This window comes from Schistocerca gregaria, chromosome 6 (genome assembly GCF_023897955.1).
Source record: "Schistocerca gregaria isolate iqSchGreg1 chromosome 6, iqSchGreg1.2, whole genome shotgun sequence".
NCBI lineage: Eukaryota > Metazoa > Arthropoda > Insecta > Orthoptera > Acrididae > Schistocerca > Schistocerca gregaria.
Window position 1 is genome coordinate 541,573,913 of NC_064925.1, and position 25,419 is coordinate 541,599,331.

Here is a 25,419-nt window from a genome sequence, read left to right on the forward strand (position 1 = left end):
AAATAAAGCTTCACGAAGATAAGAAAACTGCATTTGACAGACACATTGAACAAGTCAGGCATTATTATTCTAGAGGAAAAATGCTTCATCACCAATATTTGAGCAGTGAGTTAAATGTTAAAATAATGTGTGAGAAACTTTCTGTGAGGAAGGTCTCAAGCTGGACATAAAGTATGACTACTACAGGACACTATTCGGCAATAATTTTAGTATTGGCTTCAGAGCAACTTATGTTGACACATGATCTACATGCTCATACCCAAAAAGTAGGATTTTCTTGGAAAATCAATGAACTGAAAAGAAAAATTTGAAACATCAGCTCACGGCTCACAGAATTTGAAGTAATGTGTTTTATGATAGATAGAAGAAAGGCAAGGCAGTCCAGTTACGATTGCCAGAAGAATTTCATTCTTACAGAAGTCTCAAATCAGGCGGCCTCTTATTCAAGACATATGTAATTCCACAATTTCATGGTTTGCCTAAGTTTCTCTATGAACACTGACACAAAAGAATGTGACCTCGTATGTTTGGCTAGAGAATGAATTTGTGACGGGGTCAAACCAGGTTGATGCAGTAATTTGTCATCAACTGCATAAAGCCTATTTGTATGGTGTCACCAAACTACGTCTCTTTTTGGGTGTATGTGGTGGGCAAAATAAGAATAGAACAATGACTGGGATGTTCATGCATTGGTTTATTCATGATGCTCTGCTAGATGTAGAAAGTGTCAAAGTGTGGTTTCCAATCATGTCATTTGTTCATAACCCCCCCCACAAGATTTTTGGAAACAAGGAGAGAAAATTTTCCAAACTGAACTCAATCGAAAATCCTGTAGTCTACATTGGCATAATGGAGAAATTCACCAGAGTAGTGCTCCTGGGGTCAGGTGACTGCCAAGAAAGAACAGGAAGCAGCTCACCAATGACATCCTCAAATCTCGAGACAGCAAAAAAAGTCATGCCTTGTGCAGGAATAGACATTCCTAAATTTTGAGGCTAATAGAAATCCTTTGGTCACAGAAGAGATACTGAATTTAATTGATGAAAGGAGAAAATACAAAAATGCAGTAAATGAAGCAGGCAAAAAGGAATACAAACGTTTCAAAAATGAGATCAACAGGAACTGCAAAACAGCTAAGCAGGAATGGCTAGAGGATAAATGTAAGGATGTAGAGTTATGTATCACGAGGGGTAAGATAGATACTGCCTACAGGAGAATTAAGGAGGCATTGGGGGAAAAGAGAACCACTTGCATGAATATCAAGAGCTCAGATGGAAACCCAGTTCTAAGCAAAGAAGGGAAAGCAGAAAGCTGTTAGGAGCATATAGAGGGTCTATACAAGGGCAATGTTCTTGAGGACAATATTATGGAAATGGAACAGGATGTAGATGAAAATGAAATGGGAGATATGATACTGCGTGAAGAGTTTGGCACAGCACTGAAAGACCTAAGTCAAAACAAGGCCCTGGGAGTAGACAACATTCCATTAGAACTACTGATAGCCTTGGGAGAGCCAGACCTGACAAAACTCTACCATCTGGTGAGCAAGATGTATCAAACAGGCAAAATGACCTCAGACTTCAAAAAGAATATAATAAAGCAGGGGTAGACAGATGTGAAAATTACTGAACTATCAGTTTAATAGGCCACAGCTGCAAAATACTAACACGAATTCTCTACAGACGAATGGAGAAACTAGTAGCAACCGACCTCGGGGAAGGTCAGTTTGGATTCCGTAGAAATGTTGGAACATGTGAAGAAATACTGACCCTACAACGTATCTTAGAAAATAGATTAAGGAAAGGCAAACCTACGTTTCTATCATTTGTAGACTTGGAGAAAGCTTTTAAATATGCTGATTGGAATACACTCTTTCAAATTCTGAAGGTGGCAGGGGTAAAATACGGGGAGCGAAAGGCTATTTACAATTTGTACAGAAACCAGATGGCAGTTATAAGAGTCGAGGGGCATGAAAGGGAAGCAGTGGTTTGGAAGGGTTGTAGCCTATCCCCGATGTTATTCAATCTGTATATTGAGCAAGCAATAAAGGAAACAAAAGAAAAATTTGGAGTAGGAATAAAAATCCATGGAGAAGAAATTAAAACTTTGAGGTTCGCCGATGACATTCAATTCTGTCAGAGATAGCAAAGGACCTGGAAGAGCAGGTGAACGGAATGGACAGTGTCTCGAAAGGAGGATACAAGATGAACATCTACAAAAGCAAAATGAGGATAATGGAATGTAGTCGAATTAAGTCATGTGATGCTGAGGGAATTACATTAGGAAATGAAACACTTAAAGTAGTAAAGGGGTTTTGCTATTTGTGGAGCAAAATAACTGATGATGGTTGAAGTAGAGAGGATATAAAATACAGACTGGAATTGGCAAGGAAAGCATTTCTGAAGAAAAGAAATTTGTTAACATCGAGTACAGGTTTAAGTGTCAGGCAGCCATTTCTGAAAGTATTTGTATGGAGTGTAGCCATGTATGGAAGTGAAACGAGGAGAATAAATAGTTTAGACGAAAAGAGAATAGAAGCTTTTGAAATCTGGTGCTACAGAAAAATGTTGAAAGTTAGATGGGTAGATCACATAACTAATGAGGAGGCTTTGAATAGAATTGGAGAGAAGAGAAATTTGTGGCACAACTTGACTAGAAGAAGGGATCGGTTGGTAGGGCACATTCTGAGGCATCAAGGAATCACCAATTTAGTATTGGAGGGTAGAAATTGCAGTGGCAGACCAAGTGATGAATACAATAAACAGATTCAGAAGGATGTAGGTTGCAATATGTACTGAGAGATGAAGAATCTTGCACAGGATAGAGTAGCATGGAGAGCTGCATCAAACCAGTCTCTGGATTGAAGACCACAACAACAATAATCCCTTACACACACACTTTCCACAATAACAGAGTCCTGAGACTTTTCGAGATTCCAAGACTTACCAAGTGGGAAAGCGCCGGTAGATAGGCACAATAAATAAAACACACAAACACATACACAGAATTTTGAGCTTTCGCAACCTGCGGCTGCTTCGTCAGGAAAGAGTGAAGGAAAAGGAAAGATGAAAGGGTGTGCACTTGTCAATATATGAGTTACATTTACAACACTTATTTGTGTGAATTTTTCTTTCACTTGTCAAGTATTGTGACTGACTATTCGGACTTGATACCATCTTGACACACATATTTGCAGGTACAGAGTGTTCTACCAATAGTCTATGCTTTCTATGAAGCACAAAAGGCAGTTTGTAACACGGACCTTAAGTAGGCACATTACTCTGTAGCAAGCTTAATGAGTATCTTTGCACCAAAGTGTATGGACTTTTGTATTTATCATATTTTACAATACGTATTTGCTGTCTTCTTAACTTTGTTTATGTGTGACATTGGAAATATTATTATTATCCAAACTAAAAACAAACATTATTAGGCAGCCAAATAATTTAAAAGCGATTGACCACAACGTACATTAAAAATAAAATCTGGGATGTATAATTACATAACTGTACCAACAATACTACTACCACTGTTATCTCCATTTAATGTGAATAACTTTCATTGTTTTTGTAAACCCATGTTATTAACTGAAAAAGATAAAAAATAATTTTTTTACTTACTTGTGTGGCTCAAATGAATCAAATATCTTTTTGTATCCAGCCAACTGAGACACAAATGAATCTACAAATGGCTTAAATTTTGGAAGTGCTTCAAGGGACATTATTTCTTTCCAAGATTTGCTTGATAACCATTCTGGGGCAGGATTCTCAACCTCCTAATTGAAACATTGGTGTGAAGTTTAAACATAACAAGTAAAATGTTAGTAAAAGAAAGAAGAATAAAATTCAAAAGAGCTATCATATGTTTGATACACACACTATTCTTATTTTGAAAAGTTCTACACATCGAGAATTACTAGTTTATCCAAGTTCGGGAAGATATATCAATAAATTCAATGAAAGTACTGCACAGTTAAAAGTTTGATAACAATTAGCACATTACTATCAGAAACATACCTGTAGAGGGTTTCCCCCTGCCAATAAGAATTGCCATTCCGTGGGATCTATTCTTTCTTCATCCATCAATATTCTTACACATAAAAGAAATGCAAAATGCATCTTGTGTTTTTCAAATAGACTTCGGCAGACATTGGAATATAAACTAAATGTAAAGTAATTATTAATATTCTCCACTCTTTCATTTATGTCAGCTGCAAAGTAATGAATATCAAGCTTGTAGACATGGTCACAGAAAGAACCGTATTCCAAATATAATGATATCCAGATACAGGTATTTAGACAAAAGGAACCATACTATGATTTATTACATCATGATAGTCAAGCTTTAGGTATAAGATTTCTGAATGTTCTCTTTTATAATGAGATCTAAATAATACAATATACAATAATGGAAAGACCACGATGGAATGTAACTATATTATGAAAAGTAAAGTTGCCACTCACCACATAGTGGAGATGCTGAGTCGCAGAGAGGCACAACAAAAAGACTGTCACAAATAAAGCTTTCAGCCAATCAGGCCTTCATCAAAAATAGATGACATGACAGACACACACACACACACACACACACACACACAATCATGCAAATGCAACCCTCACACACGACTGCAGTCTCAGGCAACTGAGGCTGGGCTCAGTTGCCTGAGACTGTTGTCATGTGTGTGTGTGTGTGTGTGTGTGTGTGTGTGTGTGTGTGTGTGTGTGTGTGTGTGATCTACTTTTGACGAAGGCCTTACTAGCTGAAAGCTTTATATGTGACAGTCTTTTTGTTGTGCCTATCTGTGACTCAGCATCTCCGCTATATGGTGAGTGTCAACTTTCCTTTTCATAATGTAAATACAATAAACAGGTTCATAATTTTTGACCATATTACAAAATAGCACATAAAAATTCATTACAATGCCAATTTAACTTATAATTTTAATTAACTGTGACACTGTAAAAGCACCATGCAATAATAACATTTGGCCACACTTTTGTAATTAATTGAAACTGTAAGTTTACTGCTAGAAGTCACAATTTATTTGTAACTGGTAATATTAAACTTGAAGCTTCAATCAATATCAGTAAAAATCATGGTGAAGTCTGACCTAATTTTTTTGCATTTAAAGACACACTGTGTCACTCTGCATTTGGACACAACAGAGCAACAGTACTGACTGAGGACTGTTTTATCTTTTTACGTTACTGATGATTATCAAATAATAGTAATAAGAATGTAGGACAGTTTAGAAAGAAGAATCATTATAATTTTTCTTTAAAATTGTAATAATGCCATTTGATAAAACATCATTTTTGGGAGGTGACTGTCTACAGCCATTAAGAAATGTACAAAATGGTTATTTGAAACATCAGATGCTTTTATTTTAAACCCAAATATCTACCGGTTTTGGTCTTGGACCATCTTCATGGATTAAAATGATTTACATCATCATATTTCATTAGTCATTATTTAAAATGTGTAGTGCATGCCATGAATATAAATATATGACACAGGACTTTAAAAGAAGGATTACAAATACTTAATGTATACAGAGCGGTACTGTTGTGTCTCTGCAGCACTGCTCTGTATATGTTTAGTATGTGTATGTTTGCTTTTAAAGTGCTGTGTCATATATTTACGTTCATGGCATCAACTACATATTTTAGGTAATGACTAATGCAATACAGTGGCTAAAGCATTAAATGTATACAGAGCGGTACTGTTGTGTCTCTGCAGCACTGCTCTGTATATGTTTAGTATGTGTATGTTTGCTTTTAAAGTGCTGAGTCATATATTTACGTTCATGGCATCAACTACATATTTTAGGTAATGACTAATGCAATACGGTGGCTAAAGCATTTTAACCCTCATCCGTGAAGATAGTCCAAGACTGAAATTAGCAGATAATTGGTTTTAAAATAAAAACAGTTGATAGTTCAAGTAAGGCTAGCAAACTGCTTCCCTGGTACCTTAAATATGATGCTGGCAACAATCAGAGCAAAATGCCTCGGACCTTTGGAGGTGACAGAGTCCCACCTCTAACTGACAAACCAGGGACTTGGAAAACAAATGGTAATGAGATGGGGAGCTATTAATATCAATGGGGGCTACTCTGGGAAGAAGGTAGAGCTGGCAAAGGCTGCAAGTAAGATGGGGCTGGACGTTTTAGCTGTTAGTGACATTCGGGTAATAGGTGAGAAAGAAGAGGAAGTGGGAGAATACAAGGTCTACCTGTCAGGAGTCAAAGCAGGAATAGTACAATTGGGTGTAGGGCTTTACATCAGGAAAGAAATGGAACCCAGTGTAGTTGCAATAAGGTATGTAAACGAACGACTGATGTGGATAGATTTGACAATGTCTAGCAAGAAAATTAGGATTCTGTCAGTATATTCGCATTGTGAAGGGACAGATCAAGATAAGATGGATTGTTTTTATGAGGCACTCAGTGATGTAGTTGTTAGAGTAAAGGACAAGGACAGTGTTATGCTCATGGGTGATTTTAACGCCAGGATTGGAAATCGAACAGAAGGGTATGAAAAGTTTATGGGAGAGGATATGGAGGCCAACAGGAACGGAAAACAACTCTTGGATTTCTGTGCCAGTATGGGCTTAGTAATCACAATCTCCTTGTTTAAACATAAGAACATTCACCGGTATACTTGGGAAGGCAGGGGAACCAGATCTGTCATTGACTATATAATAACAGATCAGGAATTCAGGAAGGCTGTGGGGGACACATGTGTATTCAGGGGATTCTTTGATGACACTGATCATTATTTAATCTGCAGTGAAATTGGGATTGTGAGGCCGAAAGTGCAGGAGGTCAGGTCCATATGTAGGAGGATAAAAGTGGAGAAACTTCAGGATAAGGAAATCAGGCACAAGTACATAACAGTGATCTCAGAAAGGTACCAGTTAGTTGAATGTAGTCAATTACAGTCATTGGAAAAGGAATGGACAAGGTACAGGGACACAGTACTAGAAGTGGCTAAAGAATGTCTTGGAACAGTAGTGTGTAAAAGTAGGATGAAGCAAACAGCTTGGTGAAATGACACAGTCAAGGAAGCCTGTAAAAGGAAAAAGGAAAAAGAAGGCATATCAAAAATGGCTACATACTAGAACTCAGGCAGACAGAGAAAGTTACGTTGAAGAAAGAAAAAAAGCCAAACAGATAATTGCAGCATCCAAGAAGAAATTTTGGGAAGACTTTGGAAACAGGTTGGAGACTATGGGTCAAGCTGCTGGAAAACCATTCTCGAGTATAATTAGCAGTCTTTGAAAGGGAGGTAAGAAGGAAATGACAAGTATTTTGGACAGGTCAGGAAAACTGCTGGTGAATCCTGTGGATACCTTGGGCAGATGGAGGGAATATTTTGAAGAGTTGCTCAATGTAGGTGAAACTACAATCAGTAATGTTTCAGATTTCGAGGTAGAATGGGATAGGAATGATGATGGAAGTAGGATCACATTCGAGGAAGTGGAGAAAATGGTCAATAGATTGCAGTGCAATAAAGCAGCTGGGGTGGATGAAATTAAGTCGGAACTCATCAAATACAGTGGAATTTCAGGTCTCAAATGGCTACACAGCATAAATGAAATGGCCTGGGAGTAGGGACAAGTTCCATCAACTGGACAAAAGCAGTAATCACACCAATCTTTAAACATGGAAACAGAAAAGATTATAACAACGACAGAGGTATCTCTTTAATGGGTGTTGTGGGTAAAATCTTCTCAGTTATTGTTTAAAGGAAAGTGTGAGTATTAGTTGAGGACCAATTGGATGAAAATCAGTGTGGGTTTAGGCCTCTTAGAGGTTGTCAGGACCAGATCTTTAGCTTACAGCAAATAATAGAGAAGTGTTATGAGTGGAACAGGGAACTGTATCTATGCTTTATTGATCTATAAAAGGCATATTACTGGCTTCCTAGGAGGAAGTTATTGTCTGTTCTATGAGATTATGGAATGGGAGGCAAACATTTGCAAGCAATTAAAGGTCTTTACATGGATAGTCAGGCAGCAGTTAGAGTTGACGGTAAATTGAGTTCATGGTTCAGAGTAGTTTCAGGAGTAAGACAAGGCTGCAACCTGTCTCCAATGTTGTTCATATTATTTATGGATCATATGTTGAAAACAATAGACTGGCTGGGTGAGATTAAGATATGTGAACACAAAATAAGCAGTCTCGCATATGTGGATGACTTAGTTGTGATGGCAGATTCGATTGAAATTTTTCAAAGTAATATTTCAGAGCTAGATCAGAAATGTAAGGACTATGGTATGAAGATTAGCATCTCCAAAATGAAAGTAATGTCAGTGGGAAAGAAATATAAATGGATTGAATGCCAAATAGGAGGAACAAAGTTAGAACAGGTAGACGGTTTCAAGTACTTAGGATGCATATTTTCACAGGATGGCAACAAAGTGAAAGAACTAGAAGCAAGGTGTAGCAAAGCTAATGCAGTGAGCGCTCAGCTACGATCTACTCTCTTCTGCAAGAAGGAAGTCAGTACCAAGACTAAGTTATCTGTGCACCGTTCAATCTTTCGACCAACTTTGTTGTATGGGTGAGAAAGCTGGGTGGATTCAGGTTACCTTTTCAACAAGGTTACCTTTTCAACAAGGTTGAGGTTACGGATATGAAAGTAGCTAGGATGATTGCAGGTACTAGTAGATGGGAACAATGGCAGGAGGGTGTCCACAATGAGGAAATAAAAAAAAAAACTGGGAATGAACTCTATAGATGTAGCAGTCAGGGTGAACAGGCTTAGATGGAGGGGTCATGTTACACGCATGGGAGAAGCAAGGTTACCCAAGAGACTCATGGGTTCAGCAGTAGAGGGTAGGAGGAGTCGGGGCAGACCAAGGAGAAGGTACCTGGATTCGGTTAAGAATGATTTTGAAGTAACAGGTTTAACATCAGAAGAGGCACCAATGTTAGCACTGAATAGGGGACCATGGAGGAATTTTATAAGGGAGCTATGCTCCAGACTGAATGCTGAAAGGCATAATCAGTCTTAAATTATGATGATGATGATAGTTCAAAAGTGCATTATATACATGAGAAAATATCCTTGTGTATAGAACACAAATGCAGAAAATTTGCATATATTACTGACCTGATGCTTCTGTATTGGTCATGCTCCCAATAAATATGCTGATGAACCATTCTAACGAATACTGGTACATGGGATCAATATTGCCCAGATCTGATACACAGAAAAAGAGTATTTGCGCTCGGTTTGCAACAGGTATATACAGTGCTCTTGTATTATCAATATTAATTTGTGTCTCTTCTGCTGATTTCACTTTTTGCTGTAATGAAATAATGACATACACCATAAGAAATACATGAGAAATATATATTAATAAGATATTTACTTAAATATGTGGTTAAAAAATCATAGATACAAGTTTCTCTTGTACAGTCCATCTCATATAACAGTCATTTACCTTTAAATGAAATACAGCAGAATGTGCATAATCATAAATTTCTGTTGAACAGTTTGACAAACTGTGAATGTAAAAGAATGTGGCCTCTAACTTTCTGCCGTTGTAAACAGTATGATTTGCATATGAATACCTCTGGTAAGAGGCTACTTGGATGTCTTACTGCTAGAAACATTGTTTGACCAAAGCAATACTCATCCTATCTCAGCATTACAGCCGGCCGCGGTGGCCGATTAGTTCTAGGCGCTTCAGTCCGGAACCGCTTGACTGCTTGACTGCTACGGTCGCAGGTTCGAATCCTGCCATGGGCATGTATGTGTGTGATGTCCTTAGGTTAATTAGGTTTAAGTAGTTCTAAGTTCTAGGGGGCTGATGACCTCAGATGTTAAGTCCCATAGTGCTTAGAGCCATTTGAACAATTTGAACCCAGCATTACATATTCATCTTTTCAATATGTTCATTCCACTTATTAGCTCCTATACACCACCATTGTTAGTTCAGTGTATGGTATGTTACACTAGAGGATAAAAAAAGATAAGCACCCATAAGGAAGTAGACAATGATATGAAACTTTATGGGTTGAGAGAGATTGTGATGTTATTTCACTGCTTACAATATGGAGTAAAATTCACAAAGAACCTCGCAATACAAGCCCACTTATGTATCGGTCATTACAACTGTTCTCCCCTGGATGCACACTCTGATTTACTTAGTAAAGGTACCATGGAACCATTGTATTCTCTCCTGACACAATCTGGGGATCTTGCTAGCCATAGGAATACCTCAGTATCAAGCAGATAGTTCACTGACACAGTCCACCTGCTTAGCTGGGTGGTACTGTGCTCGCCTCCCATGCAAGAGTGCCCAGGTTCGATTTGCGGCAGGGTTGGAGATTTTCTATGCTTGGGGACTGGATGTTGTGTTGTCCTTATCATCATTTCATCCTCATCACTGGCACGCAATTCACTCAATGTGGCGTCGACTGAAATAAGACTTGTACTTGATGACTGGACTTCCCCGGATGAGGCCTCTTGGCCAATGATGCCATATACTCACTTCCATTTTTTTCACTGACACACATGCCATATGTAAGCAAGAGTTGTGCTGTTGAAAAATAGCACTAGAATACTGTCTCAAGAGAGGTAACACATATGGGAGCTGGGTGTCAGTGACGTACTGTTGTGCTGTCAGAGTTCCCTCAATCTATATGTCCTTTACCTGAAATCATAACCAATAGTCACCTGTGTGGTAACGGGTGATTTGTGGTGCCCTGGAAATATTTTAAGTTCAGAGTTGGCAGCCATTGCTCGGGCTGCTCGGCAAGCTGCGGCTCGTTAGCAACCACATGATCCCACACAATGGCCGGACCACATGGTCCTGCCAACCGCATAGCTGGGAATTCCTTGGTGACACTGTGTAGATGAAGGAGACATGCCAGGACTGCCAAAATGGCAGATTTTGTGAAACCTTAATGGCAGACATTTCACAGTTCGTAAAGAAATTAATAGTAGCCAGATGAACCATGATACCTCAAAAAGAAACATGTACATTACCATTATTTGCACGATGATTCTGATGGAGTAATCAGATTTTCAATATCTTTATTAGTTTAAAGTTTAGTATCTGATGATAAATTATTCTATTAACATCCAGCAATGAATTTTCAAAATCTAAATGGTTCATCCAATTTTGTCAATCAACATGTCTTTCAAAAGCTATTAGTGAAAACCTAAATTGGTATAAATTACAGGCATGTAACTTGAATAATACATGAGTTATTGGAGGTCAAAGTGGCCGATTACTATCGATCGCGTCAGGCCATAAGTATTCCACAGTTACACGAAAAAATGATAGCAGCATGCTTATAAATATATTTATTCATCTATTTCTTTGTTTGTATCTGATATATACTATACATGAAGATATTGGTCAATTATTTTAGAAAGCACAGAGACATTAGGCTACTGGCTTACTTCTGTTCTATTCCTTTGATATATGTTTATTTAATTTGTTTATGTATGTAATAATGTGTGTTAGAGCGTATTTATGGTGCAGCTGTAGGAATATTTATTTAATTTCAAGTTATTTAAATGTAAATCCAGTATTTCGAATGTGTTTCATTATGTTTGTGAGTATGCATTGGCTTGGAGACAGGGTGGGAGCCCTCTAGCCAATCTAAGTGATCGTTCCGAACAGGATATGTGGAGAGACTGTATGGAAGAGGAGGAGGAGCATCATTTCAAGAGGGGACAGGGGAATATGGGAGAGGACACGAGAGATCCTGGAGAGTTCAGTGCGATGGACGCACTGTCACGGGAAGGACTTGAGAGAGTGAAGCAGTTTGTGCATGGTTGTGTGTGCCAACTGGTGCACTTGTGAGATTTCTGTGGCTTCTGCAGTGAAGACATAGTACGCATTTAGAAGTGACTATCTTGCCAGGTATGTTGCTGTTCAAAATAGGAATCTATTGTTTCCCTGTTATTCAACTTATATTTTATATAATAGCTGGACGATCGACACCAATAAGTGTTTTACAGTGATAAAGGGCATTCTTAAAGGTACTTCTGCTATAGTACATATCATCTGAAGACGTTAAAATAGTACCTGCAGAATTTACTTAATTGCAATCTTTCATTTATAAATTTCTATATAAGATTCAAAGTTCATAATTGCCGAGTGATGGGAACCTTCAACCATTCAATTCATAAGCATATATTCAAACTGTGTAATGTAGACTCAGCAGTATTTGGCCTGTAATGCGGCAACTATGTATCCCAACCCCTAGACAACAAAGCCAGCCCAAACTTTTAATATTACAATCCTGAGTCTGTGAATTGAAGGCCATCATTTCATTCTTATTTGAAGGCCCACACACCACACCATAATGCTGGTGCTGTCAGATTTCCTTCAATCACTACCAGCTTTAACTGAAAACATACACTGCACCATGAAGCCAGAACACCAACATGCCTCCTGAAACATTGAAAGAATGGGACCTCTTTGTAAGCCACAGGCATAATCACCGACGGTAGTCATTCAGATTATTAATGAACAGCAATTCAAGCATGAAGTGACACCATTCATCAGCAGTCCATGCTTCTTGGTCATGGCATTTGTGATGTGATATGCAGCCTACATATGCAATAGTAATTAACAAGTCTAGGTGCTGTTAGCGGACTAATGGGGTGGAATGACATAGAATGTTGCATGGGCTCCATACTTGTTTTCAAATGGTATGCTGAGAGGTGAAGAGGTTGCAGTGTCCATGGCCCACAATTCATGTTCCTTCCCTTTAGTGGTCGAAGGTGATTGACTGGAATCTTGATGATAAATATGGTTGTCGTCACCTTCCCATGATGTGCAACATCAGACACTAACAAAACTAGATTCCATCCTAACAGATCTCGGAAGACCTTAGCAGTACTGACTGACCACTGTGTTATCCTCAGCCTTCAGACACCATCACATCCTAATGCCCCACAACTCTGGATATTGCATTGTTCGATCAGATGGCCAAATGGCAGCCAACAGTGAGGCCCCAAACGCTGTTAAATATTGTGTGATTGAGAACTTACGATCTTCATGTCTTTCATAGCCACTGCTCAATATCTGATGGTATTCACACCCCTTACATACCGTACCAGACCTGGTAACAACTCTAAATGGTATTTACATTTCAATGCAATCAAAACATCCACAGAACTTTGATCTTTGTATTAAAACAACTTTTTTCTCTCCTGCTGCCTCACAGTGTCAGTGACATGCATAAGTTGTATGTACAGTACATCTATATTTTATTGACTAATATAAATACATTCTTGAGTTTCTCCCGGCGTATTTGATAATCAAAATATCCACGGGTGTACTGCCGGTCTATAGTGTCCAACGGGCACAATTATTTCGGTGATCAAACATGTCGCCATCATCAGGTGAACTGACAGACTGAGCTCCTGTGAACACACCAGCACGGAGATCCGTACGCTATGGCTGCTCAGGGGGAACTGGGTTTGGTCGCGGCGGCGGCCGATTTAAATACCCTCCGCCTGCGGCACGCTCCCTCCGCTGGCGTCTGAGATGACGTCGGTGTGATGGCTCTGTCCGCCATGGTCGTCACAACTATGCGTTTGCTCGATTTACTCTTTATTAACCCAATCGCTGGTTCCCAAGCCTTCCTAAGATTATAGCCACAGTCACGGTTTATGAGGTCGTCATTGGTGCGAATTTCGATGGCCTCTCTAACAACACTGTCCCAGTATCTCGACGTCTGTACCAGAATCCTTGTGCGGTCATACTCCATAGTGTGATTTTCTGACAAACAATGTTCAGCGACCGCTGACTTGCTCGGATACATCAGTCGAGTGTGCCTCTGGTGTTCACGGCATCGATCCTCGATGGTACGCATCGTCTGACCAATATATGACTTGCCACACTGACACGGATTCTGGTACACGCCAGCCTTCCTCAAACCGAGGTCATCTTTGGCGCTCCCCACCAGTGCACGAGTTTTATTCGGAGGACAAAACACAGTTCCGACCCGGTGTTTCTTCAGAATGCGGGTGATTTTCCCCGAGAGTGCACCTGTGTATGGAATAAATGCAGTGCCTACCTCCTCCCTCGTGACTTCATCCATCTCAACAGGTTGTGATGCAGTGGTTGGGCGGAGAGCACGTTGGATCTGCCACTCTGAGTACCCATTTTTTCGAAATACAGTTCTCAGATGTTCCAATTCCTGGGGTAGACTCTCTGTGTCAGAGATAGTGCGCGCCCTATGTACTAGAGTTTTAAGTACCCCATTCCTCTGTGAAGGGTGGTGGCAGCTGTCTGCGTGCAAATACAGATCAGTGTGTGTTGTCTTTCGATACACCCCATGACCTAGGGTGCAGTCAGCCCTTCTCCTGACCAAGACGTCAAGGAAAGGTAATTTACCCTCCGTTTCAGTCTCCATAGTGAATTTGATGTTGGGGTGTATGGAGTTTAGATGTGTAAGGAAGTCAAGGAGTTTATCCATACCATGTGGTATCCTTACACTCCATATTCTTCTTGAAGTGATATGTAGGTGTAATCCTTCAAAACACACAGTGGAAAATACAATAAAATAAATGTGACTGTTTACAGGAATTTTTTATTTCCAGTTGTTATTCATAACAATCACAGTGACACCTAACCTAAAATATTCACATTTAAGAAGTACTCTTAAGCTACCTTTGTAGTCAATACTATCTATACCAATAGCTATATTGCTACTAACTGCATGCAGGAAGCATTGAGCAGCAGACAGTCACATGTAAAAGTAGACTGTTGGGAAAGCATCAGCTTTTGGGCAAAGTCCTTCATTAGATGACACACACACACACACATTCATAAATGCACAACTCACACTCACATGTCCACTGTTATTTCTGGATGCTGTGGCACCATTGCGGTGAGCAGCAATCTTGGTTTGTGTGAGTTTAGAGGTAGGGAGGGGGACAGATATCAGGATAGGGGTGGGGGAAGCTATTTCAGTGGTCCTGTAGGAGTCTCGAGAAGTGTGGTGTGGACAGTCTGGTGTGCTGATAGATGCAGCATCAGGAGAGCTGTGCTTAGGGGAAGGCAGAGGGGAAAGAAGCAGGCAGAAAGAAAGTGCTATTCAGCTGAGATAGGAGGATGGAATGTGCTTCTGAGGCTGGAGTAGGAGGAGAGATGGAGATAAGAGGCAATTGGAAGTCAGGGACTAGGGAATTTTGACACCAGGGGGTTTACGGGAACAAAAGATATGCTACAGGCACAGTTACCTCATATGCAGTTCAGAAAAGATGATCTTGGTGGGAACCTCCCATAGGGCTTCCTTAGTGACAGCTAGGAGGGGATGTGTGCTCCACGAAAGTTGAAGGCTACACTGGTAGAAGCATAGCTACAGGCCTAGGGAAGAAAACCCAGGAGTAAAACCCAAGGAAAGATACTTGTCCTCCAGGTTGGGGGTTGGGTTCACAGCCAATAATCCCCACTCAGAAAATGAAAGTGTTGCGGCTACCACACACTGGCCTCAGAAGAGGAAAAAGATTAATGAGAAAGAAAATGGATATTATGATAACCATCTGGAATGTGAGGACACTTAAGAAACATGGCAGACTGCAAGAAATTAGAGAAGAAATAGATAAATATAGAATGAAAATAGTGGCATTTCAAGAAATATGGTGGAAAGGACAAGGAATGATAGCTTTCAGGAAACACAGGCCAATACATAGTGAAGGAGATACAGGCCACTATACATAGCTCAATGATGGCAAATATAATTAGTTTCACAGTAGTTAGTGAGAGGCTGTGTTCTTTGAGGTATAGTGCAAGATTTATCAGATATAGACAGAAGATAAATTTGGCAACAAATAGAAAGAGTAGTGGAAATCAAAACACAATATAGAAAATCTCCAAGTTGAAGAAAAGCAGAAAGAATACAAAAAGAAATTAAAAGAGATTTTTGAGACAAGAGGAAAGAATACAAGGAAAATGATGCAGAAACTAAATGTGAGACTGCTGCAGAGGAAGTACTGGGGAGGGTAAAACACAAAAGAACAGTTAAATGTTTTGATGAGGAGTGTTCATTGATAATTCAAAAGATGAATAAAGTGAGGCAAAGATTGCCGTGAAGGAAAACAATACTAGGGTTGGAAGAATATAGATACAAGAAGAAATGAGAGGCTAAGTTATGCACTGTGAAGAAAGCAAGAATGAAAGGGAGAAAATAGAGTTGTTGGACAAAATGAGGGGCAATAATGAGATACAACAGTTTTATGAAAAATCTAGAGAACTGAAGAAAGGATTCCAAATGAGAGCAGTTGTCTTCAACCAGAATGAAGATGGAAACTAACTTGAGATAAAAGCACAGCTTTGGGAAGATGGCACAATTATTTTACTGAGTTACTCAAAGGAAAGGAAGGAGGTAAAAGAGAGAAAGCCTTGAATGAGGAACAGCAGGAACTGGATTCATAACTGGAATTAGAATACAAGTGGAGGATCAGGAAGTCAAACCATTAGACTTACAGAAAAGTGAAGAATGCAATTAAAATCTTAAAGAGTTATACAGCAACAGAAGAAGATGGCAGAAAGGCTGCATTATTAACATTTGGGGGAAAGAAGATAGAAGTGGCCATTAATGAATTAATAAAGTAAACATGGGCAAATAAAGAAATGCCTAAAGTCCAGAGCATGGAAATAATCTGTTCATTAAGGCAATAAGTTAGAAAGCAGCAGTTACCACAGGATTACTCTCTTAGATACAACACCTATGCTGTGTAGTACGATTTTATCTTCTTGATTGGAAATCAGAGTGGAAAGTAAACTGGAGATTAAGAGACGGGATTTCGAAGAAATAGACCCACAATGACCAGTTATTTTTATCGAGACAAGCAATTTCATTTGTTGTACACTGATTTTAAACAAGCATACAACAATCTAGACCAGAATAAGATTCTCAAAAGTATTAAAGATATTAGAATTCCCCTAAAATAAGTGGGATTGGCAGAAATAGCAATGAAAGCAACAGTTTGTAAGGGCAGAACATAACAAGAGTCATCAGGTGAGTTCAAGTTAGGTACGGGACTGTGGCAAGGAGGTGTGATCTCTCTGCTATTCTTTAACTTAGCACTAGAGGAGTGAAATTCAGGAAATGCCAATGAACTCAATGTGATCAATATGTAATGAGCAGTTCCAGGTGGTGGCATACACTGATATGTAGTTGCAAGCCACGTCAGAGCTTTGAAGGAAATGGTACTGTATTGGAAGGAGTAGCACAAAAATTATGACTGGAAGAGGATATGGGCAAAACAAAGTATTGGGAGATCCTAGTAGATAGTGAAAAAATTTCATTAAAAATGAACACTAAAGAATATCAAATAATGGAAGTATTTAAATATCTAGGTTTGGTAATACAAGAAGATAATTGGACAGCAGCAGAAAATCAAAAAAGGATAGCAAATGGAAGGAATGTTAACAAGATTATAAAAATGAAAATATATCTATTTTAAACCCTTCAGAAATGTATGGATTAGGAGACTGGGTGATGACTACAAGGGAAGAAGGCTGGTCAATGGGTCACTGAGATGGGAAAGGAAGATTTTGAGAAAGATATTGAGGGCAGGGAGAGAGGAAGACTGCCACAGAATAAGTACAGATAATGAGGTGGGTTGGTCACATACAGAGAATGGCAGAAACTCAAGAGTGTAAGAAAGTATTTATTGGAAAGTTCAAAAGGAGAAGGAGAAAGTAGCTTGAAGATATGGACGAGGACATCATATCAATGGGAGTCAGGAATTGGAGAAGGAAACCAATGGGCAAAGAAGAATGGAGGCAAATGACAAAAGATGTCATAGCTCTAAAAGGGGCTGTAGCAGTGAACAGTAAGTATGTATGTATGGTGTTGGTGGGAAGAATACAGATGGTACAGGCTGTGAAGCACTCACTAAGTCAAGCAACTGGTATTGTGGTCCAACTGAGTGTTGCAGCTGTCTCATGGCTACAGTTTGGCAGTAGCTGTTCATACAAAATGGCGAACAGTTGTTGCAGCTAAGATGGAAGATGACTACTTTCACAGGTGTCCCTGCAACTCAAGGGAATAAGAAACGCCTGTGACAGGACTGGAACAGATAGTAGTGGGAGGACGTATGGGACAGGATTTGCATCTGGCACTTTTGCAGGCATGTGAGAGCCATTGAACAAGCAGTTAGGAACAGCAGTGGAATGCAGCTGGACAGGTATTTTGCATAGGCTGGAGGACTGCAGAGTACCATTGTGTCAGTGGTAGGTAGAATATTACTCATTTCATGGTGAGGTGGGAGATAGCTGAAACTCTTAGTGAAAATGAGATTCAGCTGCTCCAATCCTGGTGTGTACTGAGTCATGAAAAGGAAGGCACTCCTTTGTGACTGGTCAGTAAGTATGATGGGTTATTGGGAAGACAAGGCACTGGATATCTGTATCTGTGCAATGAGGGGATGGTAATTCTGCTCTGCCAAGGCTTCAGCAAGAGATTTGGAAAGGACTGCTCATCATTGCATATGTTTATTATTTATTTCTTTGTCTGTTTGCTATCCACATAACAATCAGTTTTTTGACATTGTCACAGATTTTAGTTCACATATACAAAGGTTTAGTTAACATACATACATGCATACATCGGTCTAAATAGTAAAGGTCAGAAATTATTATGTTTGTTGTTGGAAAAACAAACATGTTACAAACAAACCTGTTATATTCACTGTTTTATAGAGACAATTTACAACTTGAAATATAAATACATACACTGATATAGTGTGCGAAGATCAGAAATTATCATTTTTGTGTTGCAAAAACAAATTTACGTTATATACACTGTTTTACAAAGGGATACTACAACTTGAAATCTGCTACTCAATAACAGCTTTTCTCTATTAATAGATGCTTAAATTTACTCTTTAAAGTATCCATGTTAGCTGTCGTAAGGTCAGATGGAAGCCTGTTATTAAGACGGTTCCTACTGTATGTGCGCTACAGCCTGCAGCCTTTTTTGACTTGCAATTCTGTACAAGTTTTCACTTCTATGTGTATTGTACCTATGTACATTACTGTTTGTTATATTATATTCTGGATTTTGTTCCACAAACATTACTGTCTGAAGGGTGTACATAGAGTAGGTGGTTAGTATTTTATACTCCCTGGAGATTTCTCTGCAGGGCTCTCTTCCATTTACCTTAGTTACCACTATTACTGCCTATTTTGGAGTCTGAAGACCCTGTCTGTCTGTATAGAAAGCTGGTGCCCACCCCATATCTCAATACCGTAATGAAGATATGGACATATATTTGTCTCAAGCTATCATGGCACAGGAAGGCTGAGACCCAAGAAGGCTGAGACCCTTTTCAGTAGAAACATAATTGTATTGATTTTCTTACACATATGGCCTATATGTTCTTTCCATGACATCAACAATTACATCCAAAAATATGTGTTTGTTTGTGTAGCTCAGGGCCAATGGAGGTGTAAATTTCTATTTATGTTGTGATTATAGCTAAGCATAAATTGCATTGTCACTGTCTTCTCTTTAGATACGAGTAGCTTATTTGCAGTAAGATAACTTGACAGAAAATTGATTTCACTACTGTTTGCAGAAGTTTCCATAACACAGTCCCAGCTGAAAAAAGATGTGTCATTAGAATAGCTTACAGCCTTGCAGTTTTTGGGCTCAGTTAAATCATTAAAGTACACAAGAAACAGAAAAGGCCCAAGTATAATTCCTTGGGGCACACCACATTGAAGTATCTTGTGAGTTGTTTTGGATGTGACATTTCTTGGCCAGATACTTGATGCAGAATTAAACTGGTCTGGCCATGTAAATGATGTTTGCAAAAAGCTCTCTACTGCCATATTTGCCCCAAGAAAATCAACATCTTTTTGTAACATTAACACTCTGGGGCAAATATATTTAGCACTATTTGAATTACATCTAAGCTAATGGATAGAGATATGGGGATCCAGCAGTAAATAATATATGAAAAGAGTACTTGTCCTACAGAAGAATGCACTTAGAATTACGGAAAGGAAATGTGATAGCGAATCTTGCAGAATTTAAAATACTAACTGTTCATAACCTGTATGTACTTGAGATAATCATTATGGCAGTAAACAGTAACAAACCATTTAATAAAGAAACACATGACCAAAACACTAGAGGTAGAGAGAGATCCGACAATATCTCTCACTGAACCACACTTTATGAGAAAAACCCTCACTATGCAGGCATAAAACTACTGAATTGTTTCCACTCTAATAGATCTAAATCAACCATTACAGAACTAAAAAAGAAATTAAAACTGTGGTTCCTAAACAATATGGTGTATTTAATATTTCTAGATTTGGTACACCTGTATGATGAAAGACCCTTTTTTCTAAAAATATATGAATCTCAGATCTTAGACTAAATGAAACAATGAAAAAAGGTTGGCTTGTTTTTGTAACATTTAAACTGGGTGCCCAGTCACATGTTTCATTTGCGCCAATTGTGTTAAACATCTCTATGAATTTCTCACACACTTCTTTTGGGTCATTCGTTATATTGTCATTATCTTTTGATGTTATGCTGGTGTGTTGATGAGTTGCTGTTTACCACATTCCTTATATGTATATTATTTTCCAGGCTCTTTTACTAACACAGGTTGAGTTGCTTATCTGACAGGCATATTTATGAGCTTTAAGGCTAGTTAACTTGTCTCTGTATTCCTTTTATGAGCAGTTTGTATTTTGTTAAATAGTACTGTAATTTAGTATCTATAAACAGTATGTAACAGTCTTTCATGTTCTCTCTCAGTTCAACGATTTCTGGAGGGAAATTCTCAGCTTTGCGGTTAATAGCTTTCTTTACTTGTTTTACTAAAGAACAGGTTTCATTAAAAGTTTCATTGAATAGTTTACAGAAATTTTCCCATTTATCATCCACATTTTGCATTATAAACTAGTTCCTATTTTTCACTGGCTAATGCCATCTTAAATTTATTACAATTAAATTTTCTTTTATACATGAACATATTACTTTTAGTTATATCTACGTTCTTTACATATCTTTCCACAGCAAGGGCAGTTTTCTACAGTGGTTATATTTATGTTTTTCTTTGTCATGCTTGTGAGAACGTGGTCAGTGCATGTCTGTCTCCTACAGTAATTCTTGTAGGTTCTTAGTTTTGTGATAATAGTTATAATACTGAAGTAAGTCAACATAACACAAATAATTATTGGTACTACTTAAACAGTCTATGCTGATGTCTATGCTGATGTCTCCAACAAACAGCATGTTTTTTGTACGCTGATGTCTTCTCCAGCAGGTCCTCCAGACAATTGAAAAATTCTTCAATTCTGTTTCCAGGTGACATATACAGAGCTGCTACAATCAAGCTATTGTTCTCTAGTTTTAAATTTATTGCTGCAACCTCAAGTATCATTTCTTTAGTCAGATCATCAGTCCATTTGATTTTATCACATGCTATATCATTTCTGCTATAAATGCCTACCCTTTCAACTTGATGTGTCCTTCTACAATACAAGTTTATCAGCTCATAATTTCTTAACCTGTATCCATACACTTTCTCTCCCTTGCAACCTAATTCACTCGCAATCAAGAAATGTGTTTTTGGTTCATTTAGGTATATGTCAAAGTGCTCTGTTTTCTTTATTATATACTGAACATTCTGATATGTAAGCATTAAATTGCTACATTTTACTCTAAAGAAGCATCCCTATTACCTATGTGATTGATAATTTTTTTTAAGTCATCTTTTCTGTGATAATTTTGCTTATTTTCTCTCATAAAAGTTTTTTGCCTTCGAAATTTAGATGTATCCCATGTTTGGTATATAGGCATTTGTCTATTTTACCAATATTCTCTATTCTACATTTTCCAAATGAAGCACCCATCTGTTTGATTTTGGTATTCATTTTTTGTATCATGCTTGTAATGTAGTCTTCTAACTATTGTGTTCCGAGATTTTTTATTTTCTAAGAAATTTTTTTGCCTTGCTAAGAAATTTTATACCTTGTTTCTTGTGACATCATTGGCACCAGCTCTGCACACAACATACTAATTTTCATCTTTCACTTTTTTTTCTGCTCGTTGATATCAGTAACATTTTTCATACTTGTAACCAGTTTTACTTTCCAATTGCTTCTCTGTTATTGTCATGTAAAATACTCACCAGGTTTCTGCCATGGTTGTCTGTTAAGAAAAGAACACCGTACCTTTTTTGCAACCGATTCTGGGTTCTGTTGTCGCTGTGTCTTGCTCTTGTTTCGTTTCCTCCACCACAGTGTTGTTTACGAACTTTGTTACTACCAAACTCCACGCTTTCATGTTTATCACTAACACTTGTTTCAGTAGTAATTGCAGTCCACTTATTTGGAAGAGTCTGAACATCTTCTACAAAAGTACGCAATTTTCTTAGCAATAACGGTTAACAATACTTTTTAGATGTTAGCTTTTTCATATTCATATTTGGAAAGTTTTGCTATTACATGAGAGTATACGTGATTTTCATGACAGGTGTACATTTTTTCGTATCACTCATTAGGACGTTTATTGTTAGTTGAAGACTACTTACATGACAATGACCACAGATGGCTAGGCTGTATAGGAGGGAGTCCTTGATATGGAATGGGTAGCATCTGTTGAAATGGAGGTATTTTTAGAGGTTGGTAGGTGTGATGTGGATGGAGGTACTGATTGAGCCATCAGTGAGGCAGAGGTTGACATCGACGAATGGAGCTCATAGGGGCTGAGGAGGACCAGGTGAAGCAAATTGAGGAGAAGTTCTGGAGGAATATGGATAGGAAGCCCTCATTCTCAGTTCAGATCACAGTGTCATCAATGAATCTGAACCAAGTAAGGGGTTTGGGATTCAGGGTGGCTAGGAAAAATTCCTCCAGATGACCCATGAATAGGTTGGCATATGACGGCACCTAGTGGATGGCTGCCTAAGACCTCCATCTGCATCTACATGTATAAGGGGCATTCACATGAAACCTGGTCGCTAGAGTAAAGTAATGGTAATGATCTTGTTAACTCCAGAATGTAGTTATGCACAGTACACACACTCAAAATTAGTCACCAAAACTGCTGGCATATTTACCCCATTGCGACACTAGCTGGTTGATTTCATCCTTGAAGAAACTAGTACGTTGCTGTCGGATCCAGGCTTGGGTCCAGTCACACACTTTGTCATCCGATGCGAATCGATGTCTCTGAATAGTTTGTTTTAGAGACCCAAACACATGAAAATCACACGATGAAAGGTCGGGACTGTACGGTGGATGTTCCAGTGTTTCCCAAAAAAACTGTTGTATGTCTTCACTGCATTGGGCAGGCATTATCATGTGGGAGGATAATGCAATTGGACAACATCCCTTGGTGTTTCGTCTGCAGCTCGTGGTCGTGCGGTAGCGTTCTCACTTCCCTTTTCTCTGCCTTGTGATGACTGGGTGTTGTGTGATATCCTTAGGTTAGTTAGGTTTAAGTAGTTCTAAGTTCTAGGGGACTGATGACCATAGATGTTAAGTCCCATAGTGCTCAGAGCCATTTTTTGAACCTTGGTGTTTCGACTTGATGGCTTGTCTAAGTTTCTGAAAATTGGCTCGATAACGCTGGGCACTGAGAGTGCATCCCCATTCCAGCAACTCGACAAGCAATGGGCCCTTGTAATTGAAAACGAAGGACATCATGACCTTACCAGGACTGGTGTGCACGGCCTTCGATTTCCTGGGAGGTGGTGAAGTCACACATTTCCACTGCTTGCTCTGACACTTGATTACTGGTTCTAAATGGTGACACCATGTTTTGTCACTTGTGACAATATGCAACAGAAAGCCATATTCCTCCTCCTTATAATTTTTCAGATAACTCAAAGACAGTGCCTTTTGAGTATTGCACTGTTCGGAGGTCAGTTGGTGGGGAACCCACTGCAAACAGCTCTGTGAAAGTTTAAGTGCAGATGCATTATGGTGTGGACGGTGCCCACGCTAATACCCAGTAACTAATGGATCTTGTCCACAGTGATTCTGTGGTTGTCCCCATGACTAAAACATTCGTTTCCTCAACCATTTCCGGTGTGATGACACGATGAGCCTGTCCAAGACGAGCATCATCTTCCAGTGACTTGTACCCCTCAAGGAATCGTTTGTGCCATTCCACAACACTTGAACAACTCAAGACTGACTCACCATACACAGCCTTCATCTGTCAACACACCTCATGGCCTCCAACTCCCTCCACCACCAAAACTCGAATCGCACCTCGTTGTTTCTGCTAACTTGCCTGCATGTTCGGTAGTGGATGATAACTTGTGTGGCCACCTTCTCTTCAGCATAAATCCACACTGGCGCTATGCAACATCAAATGGTGCACACGTGTCAGTCTCTCTATCAACAGATGGTACCACCATACCCACAGTTACGCGGTACCACTTTACGTGTAAAGCAAAGGTAGATGAACTGACCAGGTTTGATGTCAATGAACCTCATACATCTACACCTGTACCTGGTGAAGGGTACTTTTAGTACCATTATCATTTCTTCCTCTTCCTGTTCCATCATGAATGGTGAGGGAACAATTATGTCAATAAATCTCCATATAAGCTCTAATTTCTATGTGTTTTTTGGTGTGACCATTTTGCAAGATACGTAGACAGATGTAATATATTCCCTAAATCTTATTTAATCTATACCCTCAAAATTTCAACAATAAACCTCCTCATGATACACAACTCCTCTTGCTGGGCATCTCCTTACGCCTGCAACAGTCTGCAATTACCGACAAGTCTTCCTCCATTCAGTTACCGTCTTGTAGTGTCACAGCCTTGCTATACGCAACAGTAATATCCACAAATAGCCTCACTGAGTTTCCAACACTATTTACTAGATTATTTTGTATATTGTAAACTGTAATGGCCCTACAGCATTCCCTTATGGTGCACCTGAATTTACTTTTATATATGTCAATTTCATTCTTTGATGGACAGTTTGTTGAGTTTCATTTTCTAGAAAACCGTAAATTCAGTCAAAAATCTGGTCAATACTCACTAAGCTCCCTATTGTTCACTAATGGCAGAGTGGAACTGTACTGAATGCCTTCCACAAATAAAGGAAAATGGCATCAACCTAGGTGGCAATGTCTATGCTGCTCTGGATTTCAAGGATAAACAGAACAATCTGGCTTTCTCAAGATCTCTGTTTATGAAATCCATATTGGTTTTTATAAGGGAGATTTTGATTCTCCAAAAATGTCAAAATTCACTAGCATAAAACATATTCTGTAATACATACATACTCTGCAAGCAACTGCAAGATGTATGGTGGAGGACACTTTGTACTATCTCTAGTCGTTTCCTTAGCTGTTCCATTCACAAAGAGAGTGAGGTAAAAACAGCTGTCTGCAAGTCTCTGTATGAGCCCTAATTTCTTGTATCTTATCTTCGTGAT

General features: G+C 38.9%; 1 protein-coding gene across 1 annotated transcript in view; it reads right to left on the reverse strand.

Moving 5' to 3' along the window:
• The window catches only part of LOC126278931 (dynein axonemal heavy chain 1-like), an 825,957-nt gene that overhangs the window by 145,472 nt on the left and 655,066 nt on the right, over nt 1-25,419 (reverse strand). The window contains 3 exon segments of the mRNA XM_049979209.1: nt 3,621-3,775; nt 4,017-4,210; nt 9,120-9,315. Coding sequence (XP_049835166.1) covers nt 3,621-3,775; nt 4,017-4,210; nt 9,120-9,315 — 545 coding nt within the window.